The sequence below is a fragment of the Mobula hypostoma genome, chromosome 9, assembly GCF_963921235.1.
Source record: "Mobula hypostoma chromosome 9, sMobHyp1.1, whole genome shotgun sequence".
In the NCBI taxonomy this organism is placed as follows: Eukaryota; Metazoa; Chordata; class Chondrichthyes; order Myliobatiformes; family Myliobatidae; genus Mobula; species Mobula hypostoma.
This window is the reverse complement of record NC_086105.1, coordinates 120531607-120554949: the sequence shown is the minus strand read 5'-3', so window position 1 is coordinate 120554949 and position 23343 is coordinate 120531607. Positions and strand designations below refer to the sequence as shown.

At 38.0% G+C, this 23343-nt stretch overlaps 1 protein-coding gene across 2 annotated transcripts in view; it reads right to left on the bottom strand.

Moving 5' to 3' along the window:
- abat (4-aminobutyrate aminotransferase) overlaps positions 1 to 23343 on the bottom strand; it is a 183531-nt gene that overhangs the window by 38129 nt on the left and 122059 nt on the right. For both annotated transcript variants that reach the window (XM_063059014.1, XM_063059013.1), the window contains exon 6: positions 10471 to 10520. In XM_063059014.1, coding sequence (XP_062915084.1) covers positions 10471 to 10520 — 50 coding nt within the window. The remainder of the gene's footprint in view (positions 1 to 10470; positions 10521 to 23343) is intronic.

Sequence of the window (23343 nt, the reverse complement as noted above, 5' to 3'; positions counted from 1 at the left end):
TCACAGCCTAATGCTTGTCACTTGCCACATATCAAACTAAGCCTGACTATTATCTTAGTGTCACTGCATTTTGCAAGTCCTTCTATATAATCTGATGACTTTCAAAATGTAGTGAGACCAAGACAATACTCCATCTCCAATGAACATATTCATTCCTGAATTACATTCAGCCTGCTGAAGCTAGGCTGAGGATTTTGCCTGACGAATAATTGTCCTAGGATTGATAGACTGGTCTCCAACAACCACAACCACTTTCCTTTCTTTCAAACATGATTCCTGCCAGTGTAGAATTTGCGAACTAATTTTTCATGAATTTGACTGCTGTATTTCTTGGTGAAACATTGGCACATGAAGCTTTATAAGCAACAGGATAACTTAGACAATAACTCCTGATTTAGGCACTTCACTCTGTTTTTGAATACACACGTTGTGATGTTCAACTTACTCCATTATGGTAAAGGCTGATAATTTTTTTCCTGTTATTTTCACCTTAAAATCCTAGCTAACCTTTTTCAAAATGTTACTACAAACTCAATTTTACTCATTATTCTTCTTTAATCCAGCACTGATCTTTAGCCACACATTCTTGTAAATAGGGTGGAGATACATCTCTACCAAAGGAGGTACAAGGTGCTCTTTCCTTCCGCTAGCCTGCAGGTCATCTTGAGCAAGATGTAGCAGCCACTTAGCCCCTTCCCTGATCAGGGTCTCGTGAAGCCATGGGAGCAGGTGGTGGATGGTCGTATGAGCAGCTGGTTCATTTCACGACCACTAATGCCAGGTAAATAATCTCTGAAGAGTATTGATAATAGCTGGGGTCACCCATCTTGTAAAGACACTGCCCAGAAGAAAGCAATGGCAAGCCACTTCTGAAGAAAAACTTTCCAAGAACAATTATGGTCATAGGACCATGATCGCCTATGTCATAAGACATGGCACAAAATGAATGAATGAATGACTTCTTGTAAATACATTGAAAAAATGTTCTTAGTTAAATGCTGATGTAGAATTATATGTTATTGTTGCAGTCAAATGAGTACCTGAAGAATTTATGTAAATTTCTGGAATATACATTGGAAAATGTACATATGTCAGAAATAACAGTTTCCTCCCACACCTCAAAGTCTGTTGGTTGGCAGGTGAATTGGCTGCTGTATTACCTCTGGAGCAGATGAATGGGACAAAAACAGAACAGTTATTGGGAACATGAGAGTGAATAATTTAATTGGAAGTGGCAGAATGTGATTGCTTTGCGAGATGGCATAGAATCAATGGGCCAAAATGTCTCTTTCTATATTGTAAGGAAATATATAAAATATGAACATACAGAGAAATTGCAAAGCACATAGTCAGATGTTATTCAACCAATAAAATGTTCAGTAAGTGAAAATGCCATTAAAGGCAAAGATTGCAACTGCAAAAATTTATTAAACAATTGCATGAAACAAGCAGTTACGTTGGATGCCCAATAATAGGATACTTCCTAAATGGATTCATTGGGTTCACCCCATGACGTGATTGACACAAATGTGATGCCAATCCCATCCTGTTATTGTCAGTTGAACCACGTAAAATCAAACCCATGCAAGTCACTAACATAGTATGTCCAGTTACTTGCCAAGCTCCCTGTAACTCTAATTCAGTCTAATTCTAAATTATGTCGTGTTTGCAGAATTAAAAAATAACAATATATGATAATATAATAATTTATTTTTTCATGGACAATTCTAACAATTTATTTTTCTTGTGGATAACTCTTCCATGCTGAGTTTTAATTTGGATGCAACAAAGCTTCATTTGTTGCAGAGATACCGAGTCACAAAGATGCTCATAACAGAACACAGCCAAGATCCAGAAGGCAAAGGTTTTGTATTTTTGTGCTGCATCATGGAAAACTTGCACACTTGTTATAAGGTTATCCTTAGTCAGTATTGGTCTGTGCCAACCAGATAGAACCTGGGGCAAAAGAACCATTGTTGAAAGATGCACTATGTACCACTGTTCACCACATTGGTGATGGATACTTATCTGTTTCCTTAGACCATTTCAAAATATCCATGACAGTGTACAGTCAATGATGAGACAATGTTACATGGCATTTTGCATTTTGGTGGGGTGCCATTTGCAGAGTAGGAAGCCTCTCTAGTTAACCTGTTCACTGTGCTAGTGAGAAACCACCAACCCTCCTTCTCGTTGCTTCAGAATGATGCTATTACAACTCCCTTCTGTCCTCTGAAGGTCAGTCTGCAGAGGCTGTGGAGCTGCATTGGGCTGGAGGAGAGTTGTGGGTCCCTCTGTAGCTGGTGATTCCATAAAACTAGAAACTGACTCTACGGAGGATTCTTCAAGCCATGGTCACCCCAAAGCTGTACCTTCATATATCTGTAAACAGAAAAAAATGTATATGGTTTTAATATTAAATATTCAAGTATTTCCCTCTTTAATCAAAATTGATTTACTTTAAAATAATAAGCAGGAGAGTAAGCATTTCTGAGATAAAAGGTATTTCTATATACAATAACTTATAATTTTAACTTCATGAAAGATTGTTATTTACCTGTGGTATTTTACAACGGCATGTGAGTAAAATAGTTTCTCGTTAATCATTTTTGTCCAGTGTTGCTTTTTCTTGTCCACGATTGTTCTCCATTCCCATTGCATAACCAGATTTGAAACCAGTGGCATGGTTTCTTTCTCATTCTCCTTGGTGCCATTCTTAGTTTCTGCAATTGTCTACAACATTTTATCTCCGTGTTCTGTCATTTGTAATTGGTTTATTTCTAAGGAGTTTCTTAGAGTGCCTTTCAGAGTTTGCTATCCAATAAGTGATTTCTCTTTTCCATTTAATCACCAACTTCTCTCATCATTACGACAATTTATGCTTCTTTTAATCAAGATTATAGTGGTCACTTTCAAAATTCTTCTCAAGGTTCCCCCCTTGGTTCCAAAATGTCACCCTCCCTGCTTTTACTTATTGCAGCATCTTCACTACATTGTAATCCCAGAACTGTGCAGCTCTCTCAAACATCTGAGTCTTTCAAAAGAGAAATTCCTTGATGTAAAATACTTCTTCTCCTGTATGATACTTAATTTCTACCAAGTTCTGGCCAACAGGCTTTGAACCATACATAGTTTTTCCAATGAATCAGAAAATTATGTTCTTTCTTTCACTCAATTGATACACTATACTATTTTCTTCACAATCTCACTATATGGCAAGGTTTGTTTTTAACAGTCTACTGAATGAGAAAGTGGATTTCTGCAACAATGCAGGAAGTCATTGCTCCAATTTACTAGTATTAGATCTCTGAATGAGCTTTCCAACAGTGATAATTCAGATTCAATACCATTAACAATAAAAATAGACTAAGAGTAAAAGTTCTCAATTGGGTTCTGATGACATTTTCTGGGTTGAAATAGAGTTATAAAACACTGCAGCACAGAAGCAGACCTTTCAGCCCATCTACTCCATGCTGAACTATTAATTTGCCTAGTCACATTGACCTGCACCCAGACCATAGCCCTCCATACCCCTCCCATTCATATTCTTATCCAAATTTCTTTGAAATGTTGAAATCAAACCCTCATCCACCACTTCTGATGGCAGCCCATTCCATACTCTCACACCTTCTGAGTAAAAAAAACTCAATAGTAAGGGGTACAGATAGGCATTCCTGTAGCCACATTTGCAACTCCAGGATGATATGTTGCCTCACAGGTGCCAAGGTAAATGATGTCTCAGAGTGGATACAGAACAGGGGAGAGGGGGCAAGGTGAGTAGCCTGAGTTATGGTCCATATAGGCACCAGTGACATACTGTAGGCAGGAGCAGGAACGAGGTCCTGCAGAGGGATTTTAAGGAGCCAGTTAAATTTAAAGAGCAGGACCTCCAGGATCATATTATTGTCCCATGTGCTAGTGAAGTGAGAAATAGATACATAATGCAGTTCTATACATGGCTAATGAGCTGGTGCAGGAGAGAAGGTTTCAGATTTAAGGATCATTGGGCTCTCTTACAGGGCAGGTGGGACATGTAAACAATATGGTTTGCATTTGAACTGAGAAGAACCAATATCCTCAGTGGGAGTTTTGCTAGTGCTACTCAAGAGAGGTAGGGGGATAGGAACCATTCTAGCAGGTCAACAGATGATAGGGTTGTGGCCAAGAAAGATGGTATGACAAGGAACACTGACAGGAAGGAGAGCAAGGGGAAGATTAACAACCATGGTGGGATTGATGGGCTGAAATGTGTTTACTTCAATGCTATGAGTATTATGGGTAATGAGGTTGAACTTAGTACATTCCATGGACTAGTACATTCTATTACAATGTTGTTGCCTTTCCAGAGACTTAGTTGTGCAAGGGAGCTTAATGTTCCTAGGTTTCACTGTTTTAGATGTGATACCAAGGAGAGTAGAAGAGGTGGAGGGGCTGCACGACTGATAAGGAACAACGTTACCATAGTACTTGAAAGGGCACATTGCTGAGCTCATTCACAGAGGCAATTTGGGTGGAGCACCAAAATAAGAAAGCTGTAATTACAGTGGATGGGATTATACTACAATCTCTCCAATAGCCATAAAGAGGAACAGATATGTCGACAGATTATGAAGAGGGGAAGAAACAACATGGTCATCATATGGGGGAATTTAATTTCCCCAGTATTGAATGGAACTTCCTTAATACAAGAGGTTTAGATGGGATATGATTTCTTCAGTGCATACAAGAGGGATTGAAACAGAATGTGGGAGTTCAGCTAGCTGAGAAAAAATACTGGACCTGGTTTTTGGAAATGAGCCAGACCAAGTGACACATCTGATAGTGGGTGAACATTTTGGGAATATATTTTAAGGCAGTTGTAAGGATTAAAACAGATCTCACATTAAAGTATTAAACTGGGGATGGCAAATTACGACAGGATAAGTCGGGAGCAAAGGGGTGTTGATTGGAAGCAGCTGCTGTTTTATAAATTCATATCTGACATGTGGGAGCTTTTTAAAGACCAAATGATCAGTGTTACGGATTAGCATAATCCAGTAAAGAGTATAAACAACGTTGGTAAGGTAAGGGAATCTTGGATGACCCATGAAGTTCTTAATTTAGTCAGGAATTAATTGCTGATAGAGAGCAGAAATGATCATCATATTTTGGTAAGTTCCTGGATGAACACTTAATGTGATAAAGCCTACGTGGCCTTAGACCAAGGACTGTGATTTGGAAGTAGAATAAATAGCTCTTTATCAATCCACATGAACACAACAGGGTGGTCTCAGGACCCACAGCACCAAGTTCAGAAACAGTTATTACCCCTCAACCATCAGGTTCTTAAACCAGAAAGGATAACTTCACCCACCTTCACTTGCCCCATCACTGAACTGTTCCCAGAACCTCACTTTCAAGGACTCCTCATCTCCTGTTCTTGATATTTATTGCTTATTTATTTACTGTTTTATTTCTTTATTTTGCTTTCTTTTTGTATTTGCACAGCTTGTTGTTATGTTTTGCACAGTGGTTGCTGTCCGTCCTGTTGGGTGCAGTCTTTCATCAATCCTATTGTGGTTCTTGTATTTACTGTGTATGCCCACAAGAAAATGAATCACTGTGTTGTACATGGTGACATACATGTACCTTGATAATAAATTTACTTTGAACTTTAAAGACAAAGATGAACTTTGCTCTCACCACTGCTTCTGATGTGACTATTGTGTAAGAAAAAAAACCTCTCTCCCTTCAAACTTCCACTAATGCCCCACCTCCCCCTCGTACCCCATCCTTATTTATTCATATACACACATTCTTTTTCTCTCTCTGTCCTTCTCACTATACCCCTTGCCCATCCTCCGGGTTTTCCCCCCCTCCCCCTTTTCTTTCTCCCTGGGCCTCCTGTCCCATGATCCTCTCGTATCCCTTTTGCCAATCACCTGTCCAGCTCTTGGCTCCATCTCTCCCCCTCCTGTCTTCTCCTATCATTTTGGATCTCCCCCTCCCCCTCCCACTTTCAAATCTCTTACTAGCACTTCTTCCAGTTAGTCCTGACGAAGGGTCTCGGCCCAAAACGTCAACTGTACCTCTTCCTATAGATGCTGCCTTGCCTGCTGCATTCACCAGCAACTTTGATGTGTGTTGTTTGAATTTCCAGCATCTGCAGATTTCCTCGTGTTTGGACTTTTCTCCCTCTATTTTTCTCATTATATCAGTTACTTCTTGTTGATCTTCCACCATTCTCCATCCTTAAAAGTGATCTTAATCAAAACTCTGCTGGCTTTATTCTAACTTAATAACAGTTATGTTCTACCATCACAACAGGTCAACAGCAGATGCCATTTCATTGCCACTTCACTCAATCCTGGAACATTGGACAGTGAAGACACATACATCAGGATGCTCTTCATTGACTACAGCTCAGTATTCAATTCTATCCTCCCCTCAAAACTAATCAATAAGCTTCAAATCCTAGGCCTCAAAACTTCCTTGTGCAACTAAATCCTCAATTCCTTCACTTCTAGACCGGACTCAGTTTAGATCGGCAACATCTCCTTCACAATCTTCCTCAGCGCATTTGCTCCACAAGGCTGTGTGCTTAGTCTCCTCTGCTCGCTTTATACTTATGACATTGAGGCTAAGCCATAGTCTAATGCCATACTTAAGTTTGCTAAATTCCACTGTCGTTTGCCAAATCAAGGGTGGTGACGAATTACCATATAAGAGTGAGACTGAAAATCTGGCTGAGTGGTGCCACAACAACAACCTCACAGTTAATGTCAGCACGACCAAGGAGATGATTATTAACTGCAGGAGGAGGAAATTGCTGATCCATGGGCTAGTCCTCATCAGGGGATCGCAGGTGAGGAGGGTCAGCAACTTTAAATTCCTCGGTGTTATCATTTCAGCGGATCTATTCTGGGTCCAGCATGAAAGTACGGCAGTGCCTCTACTTTCTTAGAGGTTACTGTGATTGGAAGTGTACTGTGATTGCCCACAAAAAAAGTGAATGTCAGGGTTGTATATGGTGTCGTAGATGTACTTTGATAAATAAATTTACTTTGAACTTTGATCTTAAACCAAGTCCTATTCATTCATTACACTGGTCACCCATTTTACAAAATCATACATACCCAAACAATATCTCACCTACTACTTAGTCCTGTAAACCTCTTCTCTCCAACACTCATATTCAACAGACTTTCGCCATGGGACATCCCCAATTGTAATCACTCCCTCACTGGTGACCATGTCTTCAGCTATTTATCTCTCAAGGTCTGCAATCATTTACCTGAACTTCTCTCTGCTCTTAAACATGGTTCTTTAAACCTTTCACTCTGTTCACGCTTTTTGGCACCTGCCATAACTCCTAATGTGATTCTCTGCCTAATTTTGGATGATGACTCCAGCACAGCTTATTAAAAACGTAACAATTTTAAAAGAACTAAACAAATATATTCAGTTACTAACTAACCAGTGGAAGTAGCTTTTGTCCCAGTTACTTTACAAAGTTCCTTATAAATATGAACATCTCCCTCCTAAATAATCCATAGAATTTCACAGAATTTACAGCAATTTATACTCTACACAAGTGTCTTTTAATCTATCATATCTGAAACTATTAGTTCTTTCTTCCACATCTTTAACTTGTTTTCCCTTAACTGCATCTGTACTTTTCCACTACTAAGTGGAAGGACGGTGCACAGCCTTATCTATGCAAGAACATTTCTCTTGTATTCCTTATTGGATTAACAAAAACCTCTCTTGCATTACCTTCTTGTTTAGCTTTACAACAGCTCTATAGTTTTAAGGAACTTTAAGAGATTACCAATCAACTTTCATATTCACAGATAAATGAGACCCCATTTGTTCAGTCTTTACTGATAAGAATACCCTCTTAGTTGTGAAGTCATTCCCATCAATTTGTTTGCAGGTTCTGCAGAATCTTTTAATTATATGGGGAACATAAATCCATGGAGTATTTATGGATTCTGCAGCTTGTTTTGATACAAGTTTAAGATCACTTCTGTATTAAAATTCATTTGCTAAATAGTGCTACTCCTCAAATTTATTAATCTCCATTTATAAATATTGTCATCATGTACTTTGTAATACAATAGATTTTAAAAAGATAAAGATCATCTTTATTTGTCATGTGTACACCGCAACATCAAAACATACAATGAAATGTGTTGGGGATGTGCTGGCCCGCAAGTATCACCACACTTCCAGCACCAACATAGCACGCCCACAATTTACTAATCTTAACTTGTATTTCTTTGCAATGTGGGAGTAAGCCACCACATTCGGAGTAAACCCACGCAGTCACGGGGAGAACATACAAACTCCTTACAATCTTATAGCAGGCACGCTGTAAAACGTCGCACTAATCGCTTTGTTGCTCGTAATGAGCAGCAGCAAAGTTGTACAAAAATAATTTGTACCACTACATTCTGCATTATTGAGGCACTCTCCGTCATTGTACATGGGAGATAATTTTTACAGATGCACCATAGAAAGCATTCTATCTGAATGCATCACAGCTTGGTTTGGCAACAAAAAAAACTTCAGAATTGTGAAAGCATATCAGTACATCATGAAAACCAGTCTCCCCTCCTTGGATTCTACCTACATTTCTCACTGCATCAGATAGCCAGCATAAATGTCATCTACTTTGTTATGGCCTTGCACTTCCTCTGAAATTATAACACCCTATTCTGCACTCTGTTTTTGCTCTTCCCTTGTACTACCTCAAAGTACTAACATGAAGAAATTATCTCCATGATGGCATGCAAAACAAATCTTTTCCACTGTACCTCAATACATGAGACAATAATAAATCAATTTAAAGTTAAAAGTGACACAACATGCATAAAAACCATATCCAAGATGCTGTATCAATTGCCTTTTAGCACCGGTGACATTAAGGTTGAAATATTGTTACATGGAGCATAGCATATATAGTCTAAAAGTTGGACAATTCAGTGATACTCTGGTGACAATAATTTCATGCTCCATTTAAAGAATGAGAAATCACCCAAGGCAAAAGTTCTTTTTATTACTGGATCAAGTTAAGAGTTTGAATACTATCCTTTGTTGTCTTATAATGATGAGATAACGTCATCTGCTGTGGTCGTGGTAGCAATTATTTTATAACAGAATAGTTTGCAATGCCATTTCAGAGGTGAGCCCAATTTTTACACAAAACAGGTGTTGAGGAATATTACAGACTCATTTTAACTTCTGCCATTTACCAAAAAATGTCAGACCACACAGTGCTGGTGGGGTCTCTACTTCTAGGATTGTTTTATGGCGTTTCATTCTTGGAAAAAGGATAAAAAAATCTGAGAGTGGAGTTCTATGCTTTCCTTATAAGCACATAGTTGGATCACTACTGACTCCCCCACCTTCCTTGTTCCTTGCCCTTTGTAACTGTGGCAACAAATTAAGTTTTTGTATTTAAAAAATTAATGAAAAGGTTTTTTTTTCACTCCTTGCCAAGCAGAAAAGGTTAACATTTTCTGTTGGGTAAATAACCTATGTGATTTCACGTTCAACTTAGAGTTAAAACCATCCCTTAATATGGATTAATACTATTGTTTGGACTAGAGCTCCATGTAGGTCATAATCACAATGACCTGGTCATATCTCATTCGAGGGACATTAGTGAGCCAATTGGCCACTGTAATAACAGGATGGAATCTCTCATCTTTTTGTTGCTAACCCTGACTTCCTCAGTTCAATTTCATAAAGGGGGAGAAAAACAAAGCGGCAGATGCTGGAATCAGAACCAGAAAGAACTCAGCTAGACAAGCAGCATCTTCAGAGTGGTTGCTGACTTAACATTAACTAGTTTGTCCTTCTACTGCTTGACTGGCTGACTTCTTCCAACATTTTCGTTTCCGTTTCACAACTTGGCTTACTGGAAACTGAATGCATAATTTTTGGGTTACAAGTCCAATACATGTGTGCGCATAATTTAAGCATCATTTCATACCCAGAATAGAACCTATCATTTGGTAAAAGGGAATAATTCTGACATTTTTAAAAATATCTGAATAATTTTGAACTGTATTTTCACAAATGTACTCAGAACACTTTATGTCCTTACTCCAAACACACAAAGAAAGATATTTATTACTCTTTCAAACTGATAAAAGTAAAAAGTATTAATTTTTGGAAAATTAAAAAAATTGGTCAATACTGGAAAATGAATTACTACACCACTGAGGGATGATAGTTCTCTTAATGCATTTTAATTCCAAAGTGTTTTCAAATCTCTCATGTGCACTCATGAGAAGCATTAAGGAAAAGCCAACCAAACATATCTGAGATAATTTACCTGTGAATATTCTAAACATGGTATTTATTAGTTATTTGCTGTACTAACAGAGACACTGGCTGCCCAATCTCTCAGCTGGAGTTGATACAGTACATCCTAAAGGGGGCAATAGTGTAAATGGGGCAGTGAAAGAAACAAGTACATACCACATTATCAGGATTCTGTAGCACTTTGATTAGTGCAGGATGGTTGTAACCTAAAACATTAAAAATGAACACATTACCAACATATCTTGAATCTTTGATTTTTAGTTTATTTCAGTCAACATTTTGAATTCAGAAGTTGCAGCTTACACATTAAAATCAAATCCATTTTCATTTACATGATAAAAAGTAAACTATTTAAACAGTAAGAATGAACAGTGGCAAATTTGTAAATTTGTGTAATTGTGTAATTGTTGATAGATCCTAATTGGAACTCAGATTAAAATAAATTCAAATTCAGGATATTTTCATTTAAGGAACAATTCATGTATAGATCTGTAAGTAACCACTGCCTAAATTGATCCCGTAATGTGTTTGCAATCGTCAACGTTTTAAGGTCTTAAACACATTTTATCAGAGAAGTTGCAACAAGACAGCAACCAAGTGAGTCTATTTCAACACAGCCTTGTTACAGTTTTACAAACATACAAAAGGGTAATCAATACGTTACAAATTATTGAGATTTTCTGTTGTGATTTTATCTTCTCTGTCAACTGGTTTCCATTCCAAATTCTGTTTGCACTGGGAATACCAGCTCTAAATCATCAAAGTTCAAGGTTTATTATTTATTATCAAAGTTTTTTTTAACGTCATCATATACTATTGACATTCATTTTCTTGTAGGGTAAATCTTCATATCAAAGACGACTAATATACTGCCTATCTCATTTATCCATTCAATCCTTGGTCACTTTGAGTCCCCACTATTCCAATATTTTCCTGGCGGTCTACAGTCTTCTACCATTCATCTTATGCTCATTCAAAATTATGCTACATCAGTTGTATCTTCAAGGAGGCAACATCTATCATCAAATCTCCCCTCAATCCGGATCACGCCATCTTCTCACAGCTACCATCAGGCAGAAAGTACAGAAGCCTGACGTCGCACACTACCAGATTCAAGAATAACTATTTCCCCCTCAGTCATACAGTTCTTGAACCAACCTGCACAACCCTAATCATGACCTCAGGAAAGCAACACCATGACCACCTTGTAATACTATGGCCTTTAATGTTTTTGTTCTTATTGTATTCCTTCTTACACAGTTTTGTATAATTGATGTATAATTTATGTTTTTTCTTGTGAATGTTGTGTATCTAACGCTGTGTGGCTGTGATGCAGCTTTTCATTGCACCTGTGCCTACATGTAGTAGGGCTTACGACAATCAACTCAACTTTGATTTTGAATTCTAGGAAGTAGGCGGCACTTGAAAATTATGATCCTTTTCACCTTGGACTGTTCTTCAGGCCGTGTACTTTCTGGATGTTGATTCCTACATCCCTGTGGCCAGTATTTAGCATTTGATAGACATAAGTATCTAAAGTGCATTTAGCACAGTTGACTGGGAATAAATTTCTGGCTGATTTTATAGATATGCTGACAACTTTTTTTATGTAAGTTTTCAGAAATGGTCAATCAATTTTCAAATAAAGCCAGCATATGTAAGTAGAGTAATTTTTTTTAAAACTGAGCTGCTTCAGATTAAACATTTATGAAAAGCTATCAGCATACCAAGATGCAGTACAGTTTGCTATCAGTAAAAACATTCATGCAGTGATCATACGCTTTTACTAAATCCCTTGGATTAGTTTCTAAAAATGTCACTGGAAATCCTGAGGAATATACTGTATTTACGGTTACTTTTGTAAGGATAAAACACATTTTTTTCGCTAATACCGTCTGCCAAGATATCTTATAAGACTTTTAGCGGGAGGAACAAACCCATTCAACTAATTCCTGTCAATCACCAGCAGCTGAATTAGTAGATTTCAGCAACCTGCTGTTTACTGTTAATACACTTCCTTACTATTTTGGCAGGAAGCCTTCAGCTAATGACACAACAAATAAAGATGCAAGATTTTCTTCACAGTTTCTTCCCTCCCACATGCTTAATGATTCCATAAAGCGTTGAAGACATGGACTCAGAACTCAAACTGATCATTTACTAGCTAATTTACATCCAACATTACTAATTTACATTGAAAATTACATCCAGAACTTTTTTTAAAAAACAAATTACTTGCAGCTCTTTTCTGAAAGGTCAAGCTGGAAGACGAGTTCAGCTGTGGCATCTTGAGCATGACTGTGCTTGTGCAAATGTGTACATAAAAGACACTGATTACTGTATTTGTTCTCATGAGGACAATAATTTTGAAAATTCAGAGAGAAAAAATTGTAACTAATGCAATTGGTAAACTTAAGCTGCAAAATTGGTTTTGTCATTAGTAGATGTTTGGGCACAATCAGTACTGTTTGGCATTCAATTCATGCAAATGCACATAACGGCCTCAAATCATTTCATGTTAAAGATACAGTTCATGCCAAATGGAGGCATGCAGAGTAGCAGATTATAATGTCAAAGAGTAACAGATCTTTATTGCTGCCTACTCTATCCACCCTTTGAGCATTAAGTCAGTCTCTTGGTCCATGACGTTAGATTTTCCCTAATTTTTACCTCTTTCTCCAAAAATCTTGGAGCATCTTCTCTGCCATGTTCAGGCTGTCTTCACGATTTCATGCTTTAGAATCATTTCCTGTACAACTTCTATTCCAATCATAATAAGCCCCGTCATTATGAAATAAATGTACCATCAAATGAAGTTTTCAAGTTATGATACTGAACCCTTTACAGATTCATGCAGCCTGGAACTATTATTATTTATACTGATAACTCATAGAAATCATTACTCAGAACAGGCAAGACAAAGTTGGTGTACCATTTGCAGACTAATCATGCATTTAACTACCGCAAAAGGCTATCCAAGTGCTCATTTTTTTCTATTCTATGACATTATATCTTTTTATATCCAACCAAAATAGGCATCTGAAGATGAAAGGAAACCATTTTTGATCATCTGAAGTGCCCATCAGTATCAGTGGATAGAATAGAGAAAAATGATCAGTTTACTACAGGTGAAAACTATGAATAAAGATACAAAGTATTTTCCACAAACTGAAAAAAATAAGTATGTCATCCATAGCTTGTGGCAGAGATCCATTACTGTGAACTACTTGCAACACAAACTGTTTGCAAGTTGGATATGTCTCCATGAACTGCGATTCCACAAGACAGAAGCTGCCTGCAGCCCCACAGCAGCCAATAAATCCATATCGCTGGTCATTTAAACACTTGTTTGGATGTAGGGGCCGTACATAATTTCAGATATTCATATGTTGGGGAAGACTATGTTATCTATTCCTCTTTGAAACATCTAGCAGATGCACAACTAAATTTGCTGATACAGAGGTAAAAGAGATAACATTTTATTTTGTTGCAGTGATATATACTGCAATTCAGGAACAATCTACAAACATTATTAATAGACCCATGTAGTGTGGCACTACTATTCCATTTATGACTCCCTTAAAATTGTTTTCTTTATAGTGTGATGGATATTCGTTGTCCTGGGTGGGAGATCACATGTTTGCAATGCTTGCTTTCTTAACACAAGCAGTTGCCACTTGTAATATCAAAAATAGATACAAGTAAATCTCCAACTAACAGCTTCTTTAACTTCTGGTTGTAAATGAGTTATACTTCAGTTCTTAAAATGTAAATTGAAAACAGTAATCAGCTTGAAGTTGAAAGAAATATTGTCTATGGAATAGCTTTGCAAACAAGCTCTGTATTCTGCAGATGCTCTGTCTGTGAAACGTAGATGCTAGCTTACTATACCTGGTTTAGTACTGTTCAAGAGGTCAGTGTAAGACAATGGGTTGTTTAATTTGGGTTGTTTCAAATAGGCAAGCTGACTCTTAGGTCACTTAGTTCAAGGAAATATGCAGAACAGAGGGATAATATCACTTAGCATATCAGTTACTGATGTGTTTAAAATTAAAAGGTTTATGTATTCAAGGAAGCATTTACAGCATTAACTGTGAACATTAGGCTGAGGTCTCTGTCTCTAAAGAGGCTTTTAGACCATTTGTGTTAAAAGGATATGTGAGGAAGTATCATGTGTGTGTGGACATCCAAGTGGGAGAAAAAGGGTATAAATATAGAGAATATTTTAGGCTTGTTAGGAATGGTGAAAGGAACATCAGGAAGAAACATGAAAGAAACACCAGCTGAACTAGAATCCATTCCCCTAGCTTCAGTTTTTGTGATAGACAACTTGTTTGTCTGCATTGTGGTATGTCTTTTTAATTTATAGGAATTGTACCTGTGTTTTGGAAATCCTTTGTTCTTGCATCTTAGAAATGCTTTGTGCTTTATGTTTAGGAAATGGTTTGTATTTTAGAACTAGTTTGTGATTCGGAAATGCTTAAGATAGAAATCCTCTGTGAGTTTTTAATGTGCTTTAAGAGTGATGGTTGGATTTAAACGTGTATTGCTGAAAATAAATGAATTGTGTTTTTAACTACTTAGCTAGCTGAAAAGAACTGTGTTTTTAACTACTTTCCTTGGTACGAAGAGGGGGACCCACCACTTAAAAAGTGGGTATTGGCAACTAAACTTACCATGGAGAATAAACTGGGAAGTAAACTAGTCTTTGAAGATTGGGTGGTTACTGTATGATCTCCCTTTAGTGAGCGTATTTGTGGTTATTTATATCTGCAAGGGCTTAAGGTCTTTGTTTGAGTTTAGAACTTTGTGGTCAACAAACCCAATACCATCATAATAGCATGTACTAAGTTTCTGTTTTTTCTCTTCATCCATCAGGTGTCAGCCTCTCCTCTGCATCACTGGTGAATGAGACTGAACTATCTCCACTCCACTCTCCAGAACCCAATTTCACTCTGCTAGCTTTTAAAGTATCCCAAAGAGAACTCCTCTAAGGAGATTTTCATATTTTATATTCCATTGGAGCCTCTTTTCCCTTCCCACTAAAGCACATTGGGATATTTGTTAAACCTAGCATCAGCTTTGAGTTAGATACCTATCTAAATCAAATCAAATGCAGCCAGACAGGCACTCAGTCACACTGTTCTGAGGCATCCACATCAAGAAAATGAATAAGATTTGAATAAGATTTTGACAGGTTATCAACTAATTATCAAAGCACAGGGTCAAGATAAGCTGCAGAAGGTTGTGAACTCAACCAGCCCCTTCGTGGGCACTATCCTCCCCACCATCAAGGACATGGTCAAAACATGGTGCCTCAGGGAGGTGACACCCATCATTAAACACCCTCACTATCTTCACATTACTACTACCAGCGAGAAAGTGCAGGAACCTGAATGCGTGCTCTCAACATTTTAGAAACATCTTCTTCTTCTCTGCCATCAGACTTCATGAACCCATAAACACTACCTTGCTCCTTTGCTCTGTTTCTGCACCATCAATTTATTGATTTAATTATAAACATCCAGTAAGTCTTTTCATGGTACATGATAGTTTGACAGCTTTTAATAAACGTGGCACAGGACTAAATAGAAAACTCATGTTTGCTAACTCATGTTAGCAAAATGGAAGCTTCTGCGGGGAACAATTCTGCACAAGTAGAGAATGATTAGAAATAAAAACTCAAGTACTGTGTAAAAGACTTAGGCACATGTATATAGCTAGGGTGCCTAATACTTTTGCACAGTACTGTAGTAATTTATGTGTAAAATTGGAGCGAAGTATTGGGGTAGAGTTTATGGGTTCATGAAATCTGATGGTTAAGAGTAGTGTAGTAATTTTATGTGTAAAGCAGTGTCTGACTGGCAGGAGGCAAAGCGTAGGAATAAAGGGAGCCTTTTCCGGCTGGCTGCTGGTGACTGGTGGTGTTCCACAGGGATCTGTGTTGGGACCTCTTCTTTTTACTTTATAGGTCAATTATTTGGATGATAGAATTGATGGCTTTGTTGCAAAGTTTGCGGATGCTATGAAGTCTGGTGGAGTGGCAGGTAATTTTGAGGAAGTAGAGGAAGTAGTACTGAAGGACTTAGACAGATTGGGAGAATGGGCAAAGAAATGGCAGATGGAATACAGTGTTGGGAAGTGTATGGTCATGCACTTTGGTAGAGGGAAGGAAAGGGTTGACTATTTTCTAACTGGAGATAAAATACAAAAAAACAGAGGTGCAAAGGGACTTGGGAGTCTTTGTGCAGAGTAGTAGACCTGAGGAGAGCTAAGGTACTGGTGACCCCTGTTTCCATCCAGGGGGTCAGTGTGGACATGATGGAGGATTACAAATACCTGGGGATACGAATTGACAATAAACTGGACTGGTCAAATAACACTGAGGCTGTCTACAAGAAGGGTCAGAGCCGTCTCTATTTCCAGAGGAGACTGAGGTCCTTTAACATCTGTTGGACGATGCTGAGGATGTTCTACGAGTCTGTGGTGGCCAGTGCGATCATGTTTGCTGTTGTGTGCTGGGACAGCAGACTGAGGGTAGCAGACACCAACAGAATCAACAAACTCATTCGTAAGGCCAGTGATGTTGTGGGGATGGAACTGGACTCTCTGATGGTGGTGTCTGAAAAGAGGATGCTGTCCAAGTTGCATGCCATCTTGGACAACGTCTCCCATCCACTACATAATGTACTGGTTGGGCACAGGAGTATATTCAGCCAGAGACTCATTCCACCGAGATGCAACACAGAGTGTCATAGGAAGTCATTCCTGCCTGTGGCCATCAAACTTTACAACTCCTCCCTTGGAGGGTCAGACACCCTGAGTTAATAGGCTGGTCCTGAACTTATTTCCTGGCATAATTTATATATTACTATTTAACTATTTATGGTTTTATTACTTTACATTATTTATGGTGCAACTGTAAAGAAAACCAATTTCCCTCGGGATCAATAAAGTATGACTATGACTAAAGGTTAATTTGCAGGTTAAGTCTGTGGTGAGGAAGGCAAATGCAATGTCAGCATTCATTTCAAGAGGACTAGAATATAAAAGCAAGGATGTAATGTTGAGATGTTATAAAGCACTGGTGAAGCCTCACTTGGAGTATTATGAGCAGTTTTAGGCCCCTTACCTTGGAAAGGATGTACTGAAATTGGAGAGGTTTCAAAGGAGGTTCACGAAAATGATGCCAGGATTGAATGGCTTGTCATATGAAAAGTGTTTGATGGCTCTGAGGCTGTATTTGCTGGAATCAGAAGAATGAAGGGTGACCATATTGAAACCTATCAAATAGTGAAAGGCCTTGATAGTGTGGATGTGGAGAAGATGATTCCTATGGTGGCAGAGTCTAAGAGCAGACAGTACAGTCTCAGAACAGAGGGGTGTCCTTTTAGAATGGTGGTAAGGAGGTATTTCTTTATCCAGAGAGTGGTGAATCTGTAGAATTCTTTGCCTCTGGCAGCTGTGGAGACCAAGTCATTATGTATATTTAAGGGACAAGTTGATAGATCTTTGATTCGTCAGAGTATGAAGGGATAAAGGGAGAAGGCAGGATTTTGGGGCTGAGAGGAAAATTGGATCAGCCATGATGAAATGGCAGAGCAGACTCGATGGGCCAAATTACCTAATTCTGCTCCTATATCTTATAGGAGATAAGATATACTGCTTTTTTGTACTGCCGTCACACAAAAAACCAAAATGAATTTCTTGACATATGTGAGTGATGACACGTCTGATTCTGTTATGGGTCTCTATTCTGGACTGACAGTGGGAAGGGAGGAATCATGGTTGGTAAAAGGGGAAGATGGTGGGGTGGGAGTGAGAAGCACCAGTGAGACATTCTGTAATAATCAATAAACCAATGATTCGGAATCACACAACCTTGCCTGGTGCCTCAAGGCTTGTTGTGTCTGCACCCACGCCACTACCTACCCTTGGCACTCCTTCTCTGCCTCCTGTCCCACATCTCTTTACAGTGCTCCAGCCCTGCCATTCCTGACATCCTTTGCTCCCGCCATATTTACAAACTCACTCTCCACTCCACGTTGACGAATACAGCAAAAGTCTTTGGAACCCTGGCTATACATACAGGTATATAATGAAGATTTTGCACAGTACTGTGGGAGGAAAGGTGAAAATGAAAGGGAATTCCAGACAGGAGGATGTAGACAATGAAAGCTCTGCTTTCACTAGTTTCAAGAATGGGGTTTAGTGGAGAGAAATAGTGGGGAAGTTGATGATAGTGAGAACGTGTGCAAGGATTGAGAGTAAGAGGGAGAATGAATGGGGGTTATCGTAGGAATGGAAAAGGTTGCAATGACTTTTATAATGCTTTGTACAATACTGAGACAGGCAATACTGGAGAAGCATAAATAAGCAATCTTAGTGAAAGAGAGTATTTAAAGTCTGAAAGACTCATGGAAAACTCACGGTTGAACAAGCTCTTAAGGTTGCAAGCAAGTACCTAACAGCCGCCGGCAGTGACACGATGAGGAACAGAATCAACTGGAAGAGCCAAAAACATTGGCTTTAATCTTTCCCCTAAATGTCATAAAACATTTGAACTGAACAGATTTATGGTGGTAGATAATGAACAAATAAACTCTGGTCAAGCAGTATCATAATTAAGAGGCATAAATCTGAAGACTACTGGAATTTCAGGAGGATTTATCATGTATATTTTGCAAAAATTTATTTTTACCATGCTTCTGTAAACAAAAACACTGAGACAATATTTCTCTGATATCACTTATCAAAGCAATATGATCCTCTATTTCAATTTTATATCTAGTAAAATGTCAAGTAAAATCAGGTAATTATTGGTTAACAACTACTGTTACCTTAAAACTTTAAAAGTATTACTTTATTAATCTTTAGCTGTCTTAAGGCTTTCCCTGTGCATAATTAACAAATTGGCTTTCAGTTGTTTAACTATTATTACCAGTTGTGCCCCTTTGTGCTCGGGTATGGTTTCAGCGATATTGACTATCCTCCTGTCCATTTTCCAAGTCAGTATTCTTCTTGGAAAAGGTAGTCTACTGATTCTTTTCTTCGGCCGCTGTTTAATACGGGAACGGCCAACTATTTTCAACTTGGTACAGACTGAGCAAAAAATATGCTTAAATGCATATGTTTAAATGCTCTGGGTGATGGGGAACAAAATTCATTTGTGATGGGACAGGATATGTACGTATATTAATTATTTAGTAAATAATTTTCTCAAAATTAGTGTGCTAGTTAATGGCAGTGTAAAAGTGTTAATAACGTAGTTATTATATCCAAAATTTTCTGATATTTTACAATTCTTAAAATGCAGAAAATAATCAAATAAACGTCACTGGCTGCCCTTAAGCAGAATCACATGGACTATTTAATATTCTTTTGATATTGATCCTTTCATTCCTCACCAGGTTACTTGAATTCTAGCTGCTATTGCACTGCACAGACCTCCATTAGTTTCCTGTCACCATTGATAAATATCTCAAGAATACAAATGAACCCAGCAGTAAAACTGTATGGCAGATCCAGTCCTCATGATAAACTCCAGTTTAATCAATGGACCAGAACTCTCTGAACTACAGAGATACCAACAGAGATTAGCCACCTGAGCATTTAATTATGTAATACGTTAGCAGCCCACACGGCTGAAAATATGTTGGCTTGTGGGAATGCTTACAAATGCTCTGGCAATTTGAACAACCAGATTTCTTTCACACTTGGCGGAAGAAATACAAGTGTCTAAGTCAGATGCTATTTTACCACACGATATTTCAAAAAATCATTGAAAATTTATGATACAGGAAGCCAATCAGCCTATTGTTTCTGTGGTGCTGAAAATAGAGTTGCCAATCTAATCCTATCTTTCAGCACCACATCCTTAGTTCTGCAGATCACTGCTCTTCAAGGAAACATCTAAGTACCGTATTATTATAATGAATGTTTCTGTCTCTAGCATCCTACCTGGCAGTGAACTTCAAACCTCAATCACCCTCCTGGTGAAAACATTTTCCTCAACTTCTCTCTAATCCTTCTATGATCTTAAATCTATGTCCACTGATTATTGACTCCTCTGCCTAAGAAAATTAGTCTAGGCCCCTCAGAGTTTATATCTTGTAATTGAGCCTCTTCTAGGTTACTGGTAAGATGGCGGAGTGCTCGGATTCAGCAGCCACTCCGGATCCAATCAAAGATGCCTTTGTTCATCTTGTATGTCCTTTTTATGATGGTAAGCCACGGCTGGATACTAAGAAGATCAAGTACTGAAGGACTATTCCATCAGTGAGTTGCTTGAAAGTGATGGAGCTGGTCTTACTGTGTACTGTTGTTGTGTCGTCACCTGGGGTTGTTCTGTACCATTGTGTTGAGAAGGTGCATGGTGCAAGAGATTGTCTTGAACAATTTAATTCTGATCGTAAGACCCTGCTGGATATTGGTAAAATAGAATACTGCAAGTCCTGTTACAGTATTCAGTCCTGTTGCAGTATATAGTCATTTGTTGAAATACAGTACAATTTATACAAACGATTAATTCTAATCATCTACATAACTTAAGACACTGAGGTAGTGCTCCCCTCTGGTGTTCACTCGGAGCTGCCCTCTGGTATTCGCTTGGTGGAAGAACAAACTGGACCAATCTATGCTACTCAGAGACTTAGGTATATATATTCCACAGGGAATATCCCCTGATATCCGATGCCTTCTCATTGTTCTTTATCTTATCTTCACTTTATCCATTTTTACCCCGTAGCTACAATTTTCCAGTCCTGATGACATTTTTACAACCCTCCTCTTCACACATTCCAGTGCAGTTGCAAGTTTCTGAATTCAATTTCACTTCTTTTATTTTATATCTGTACTAGGGAGCTTAGTGCGGCTGGAAGAGCACAGTGATATAATAGAAAAATACTGTTACATCAGCAATCAGTATGTTGCAATGCATTAAGAAAAGATTGAAAACAGTACCATTTTGCCTCCTCCAGTAAAAGGAATATAATTCGAAATCAAAATCTTGGCAATTCTTCCCTCCATTTCCAGACTACCTTATGCTTAAATGTTTTCTGGCATTGCATGATTCTGGATGTCTGCCTTGGCATAACATTTTAGGCTCTCTACATTGCTGCGAGGATTGCAGTAAACTGTTACTAACACAGTATTGTGCAAGTATTTCAGCTGAAGCTACATTAGAAATCAACAAAGCGAAATGAAAAGGCCGTGGCTGGATGGATTTTGGGCAGCTTCCCATTCTATTACAGTAGAAAGGCAGCGGGAGACACTATTGGACAATCTACTCCAAATGTAGTTGGGTGAAAGGTTCAATTAAATTTTTTGTGCTGCTAAAATACAAAATGTTCTTTTTATTCAATCATAAATACTACAAGAGAAATTCAAGTGAATATTTTTTGACCTTCAATGTTAACTTTGTTAATGTTAACTTTCCATGGTATCAAATATTTGGCAGCAATGTAATGAGCCGAAGGTTCATAAATTTGGAGCACAAGGAAGAGGAAAAAGCCATTCAGAAATGCATTTCACTGCATCTCATAATGTGACAATTAATAATAAACAAATCCACAACGTAGACATGTTGCTGTTAAGCATCTCAGTTTCATTCACTTTATAATTCTTGATATTCTTACTGTTTTAGTCTTTAAATATCCTCACATCATTGGCCTTTTGTGGCTGAATCTCATATCTTTATCTGATGATTTCCCCCAGCAGAAAAAAATTCTCTAAGACGATCCTACCACGTCTACCACTATATTTTAGGTTACCAATCTTCTATATGCAGTTATGTAGATTATTAGAATTAATTGTTTGTATAAATTGTACTGTATTTCAACAATTGACTGTATATACCTTTAATTTTACCCTACAAGTCCTACCAATAAAGGAACAGAAAAAAAAGGGCAATGGACCACATCATAATTCAACATCTTGAATTATCTCCCACTTCAGTCAACTCTTGTGTGATCTCCATAATCCCTAATTCTTTTTCTCTCCAAAGATTGATCAGTTTATCATATGCTCATCTACTGAGCATTAACAGCTCTTTGGGGTATTAAATTCCAAAGATTTGCAACCACTTGAGTGAAGAGATCTTTTATGTCAATTTGTATGGTGAACCTTGTCCTAAGATTAAGATCCCTAATTTTAATCCCACTAGGTATGTGAAATATCTTTTGGATCCAAAGTGTATGACACCTTATTTCTCCACATAAAATTCAATTTGTCATAATTTTGCCTATTCATTTGTACTCTGCTAGTGCTTCCAACTTCTTGTTATCAGCTGACTTTGCTAATTTGGGGCAAATTAATATTGGTTGGTTGGAAATTGGGAAGAAACTTCCTGTTCAGATTGATTTTACCTGCAGCTGGTAGTTTTGTGTATGGTCTGCATGTTGCGGAGTTTGCCTCAGACTTCCATGAACTGGAGGTCACATGCCAGCACATTTGACTTGCTGATTCACTGCTGGACTCTGACCCAGTGGATGAGCACTAACATGCTGTAGAGTAAAGCAACATACACTTTTCAACCAGCCCCTCCATTTTCCACCAGAGGTGATTTGCACCAAGAATGAATAACTCTACCTGTTTAATGCTTTCATTGACCCCTTGAGAAAGAGTTTACATATTTCTCAATTATTTTACTTTTTAATTAAATATTTAAAAAACAATATATGTATTTAATTATTTCAGTTTATTTTGAACAATTTTAAAATGTCTTGGATAATCAGAAATTTATGACACAAATGGGCTTTCAAAGACATTGAAGATTTTGCTGGTGGCGGGCCATTACATATAATGCCTAAGAGTAGTTCAAGGCCTGCCTGATAAGGAGCATTGGTTCAATCAGCCCCCTTCATTCATAATAAGTTAATGCAGTTAACTGGACACCCATGGGCAGCATTTTTCAGGAGGCAGACTAAATCCAGGGCAATCAAGCTCATTTTAGTGAAAGAAATTATTAGTCAATTAGCCATCTCCTATAGTTACTATGGTATTCACAATCTGAATTTCAGCTTAGTGTAG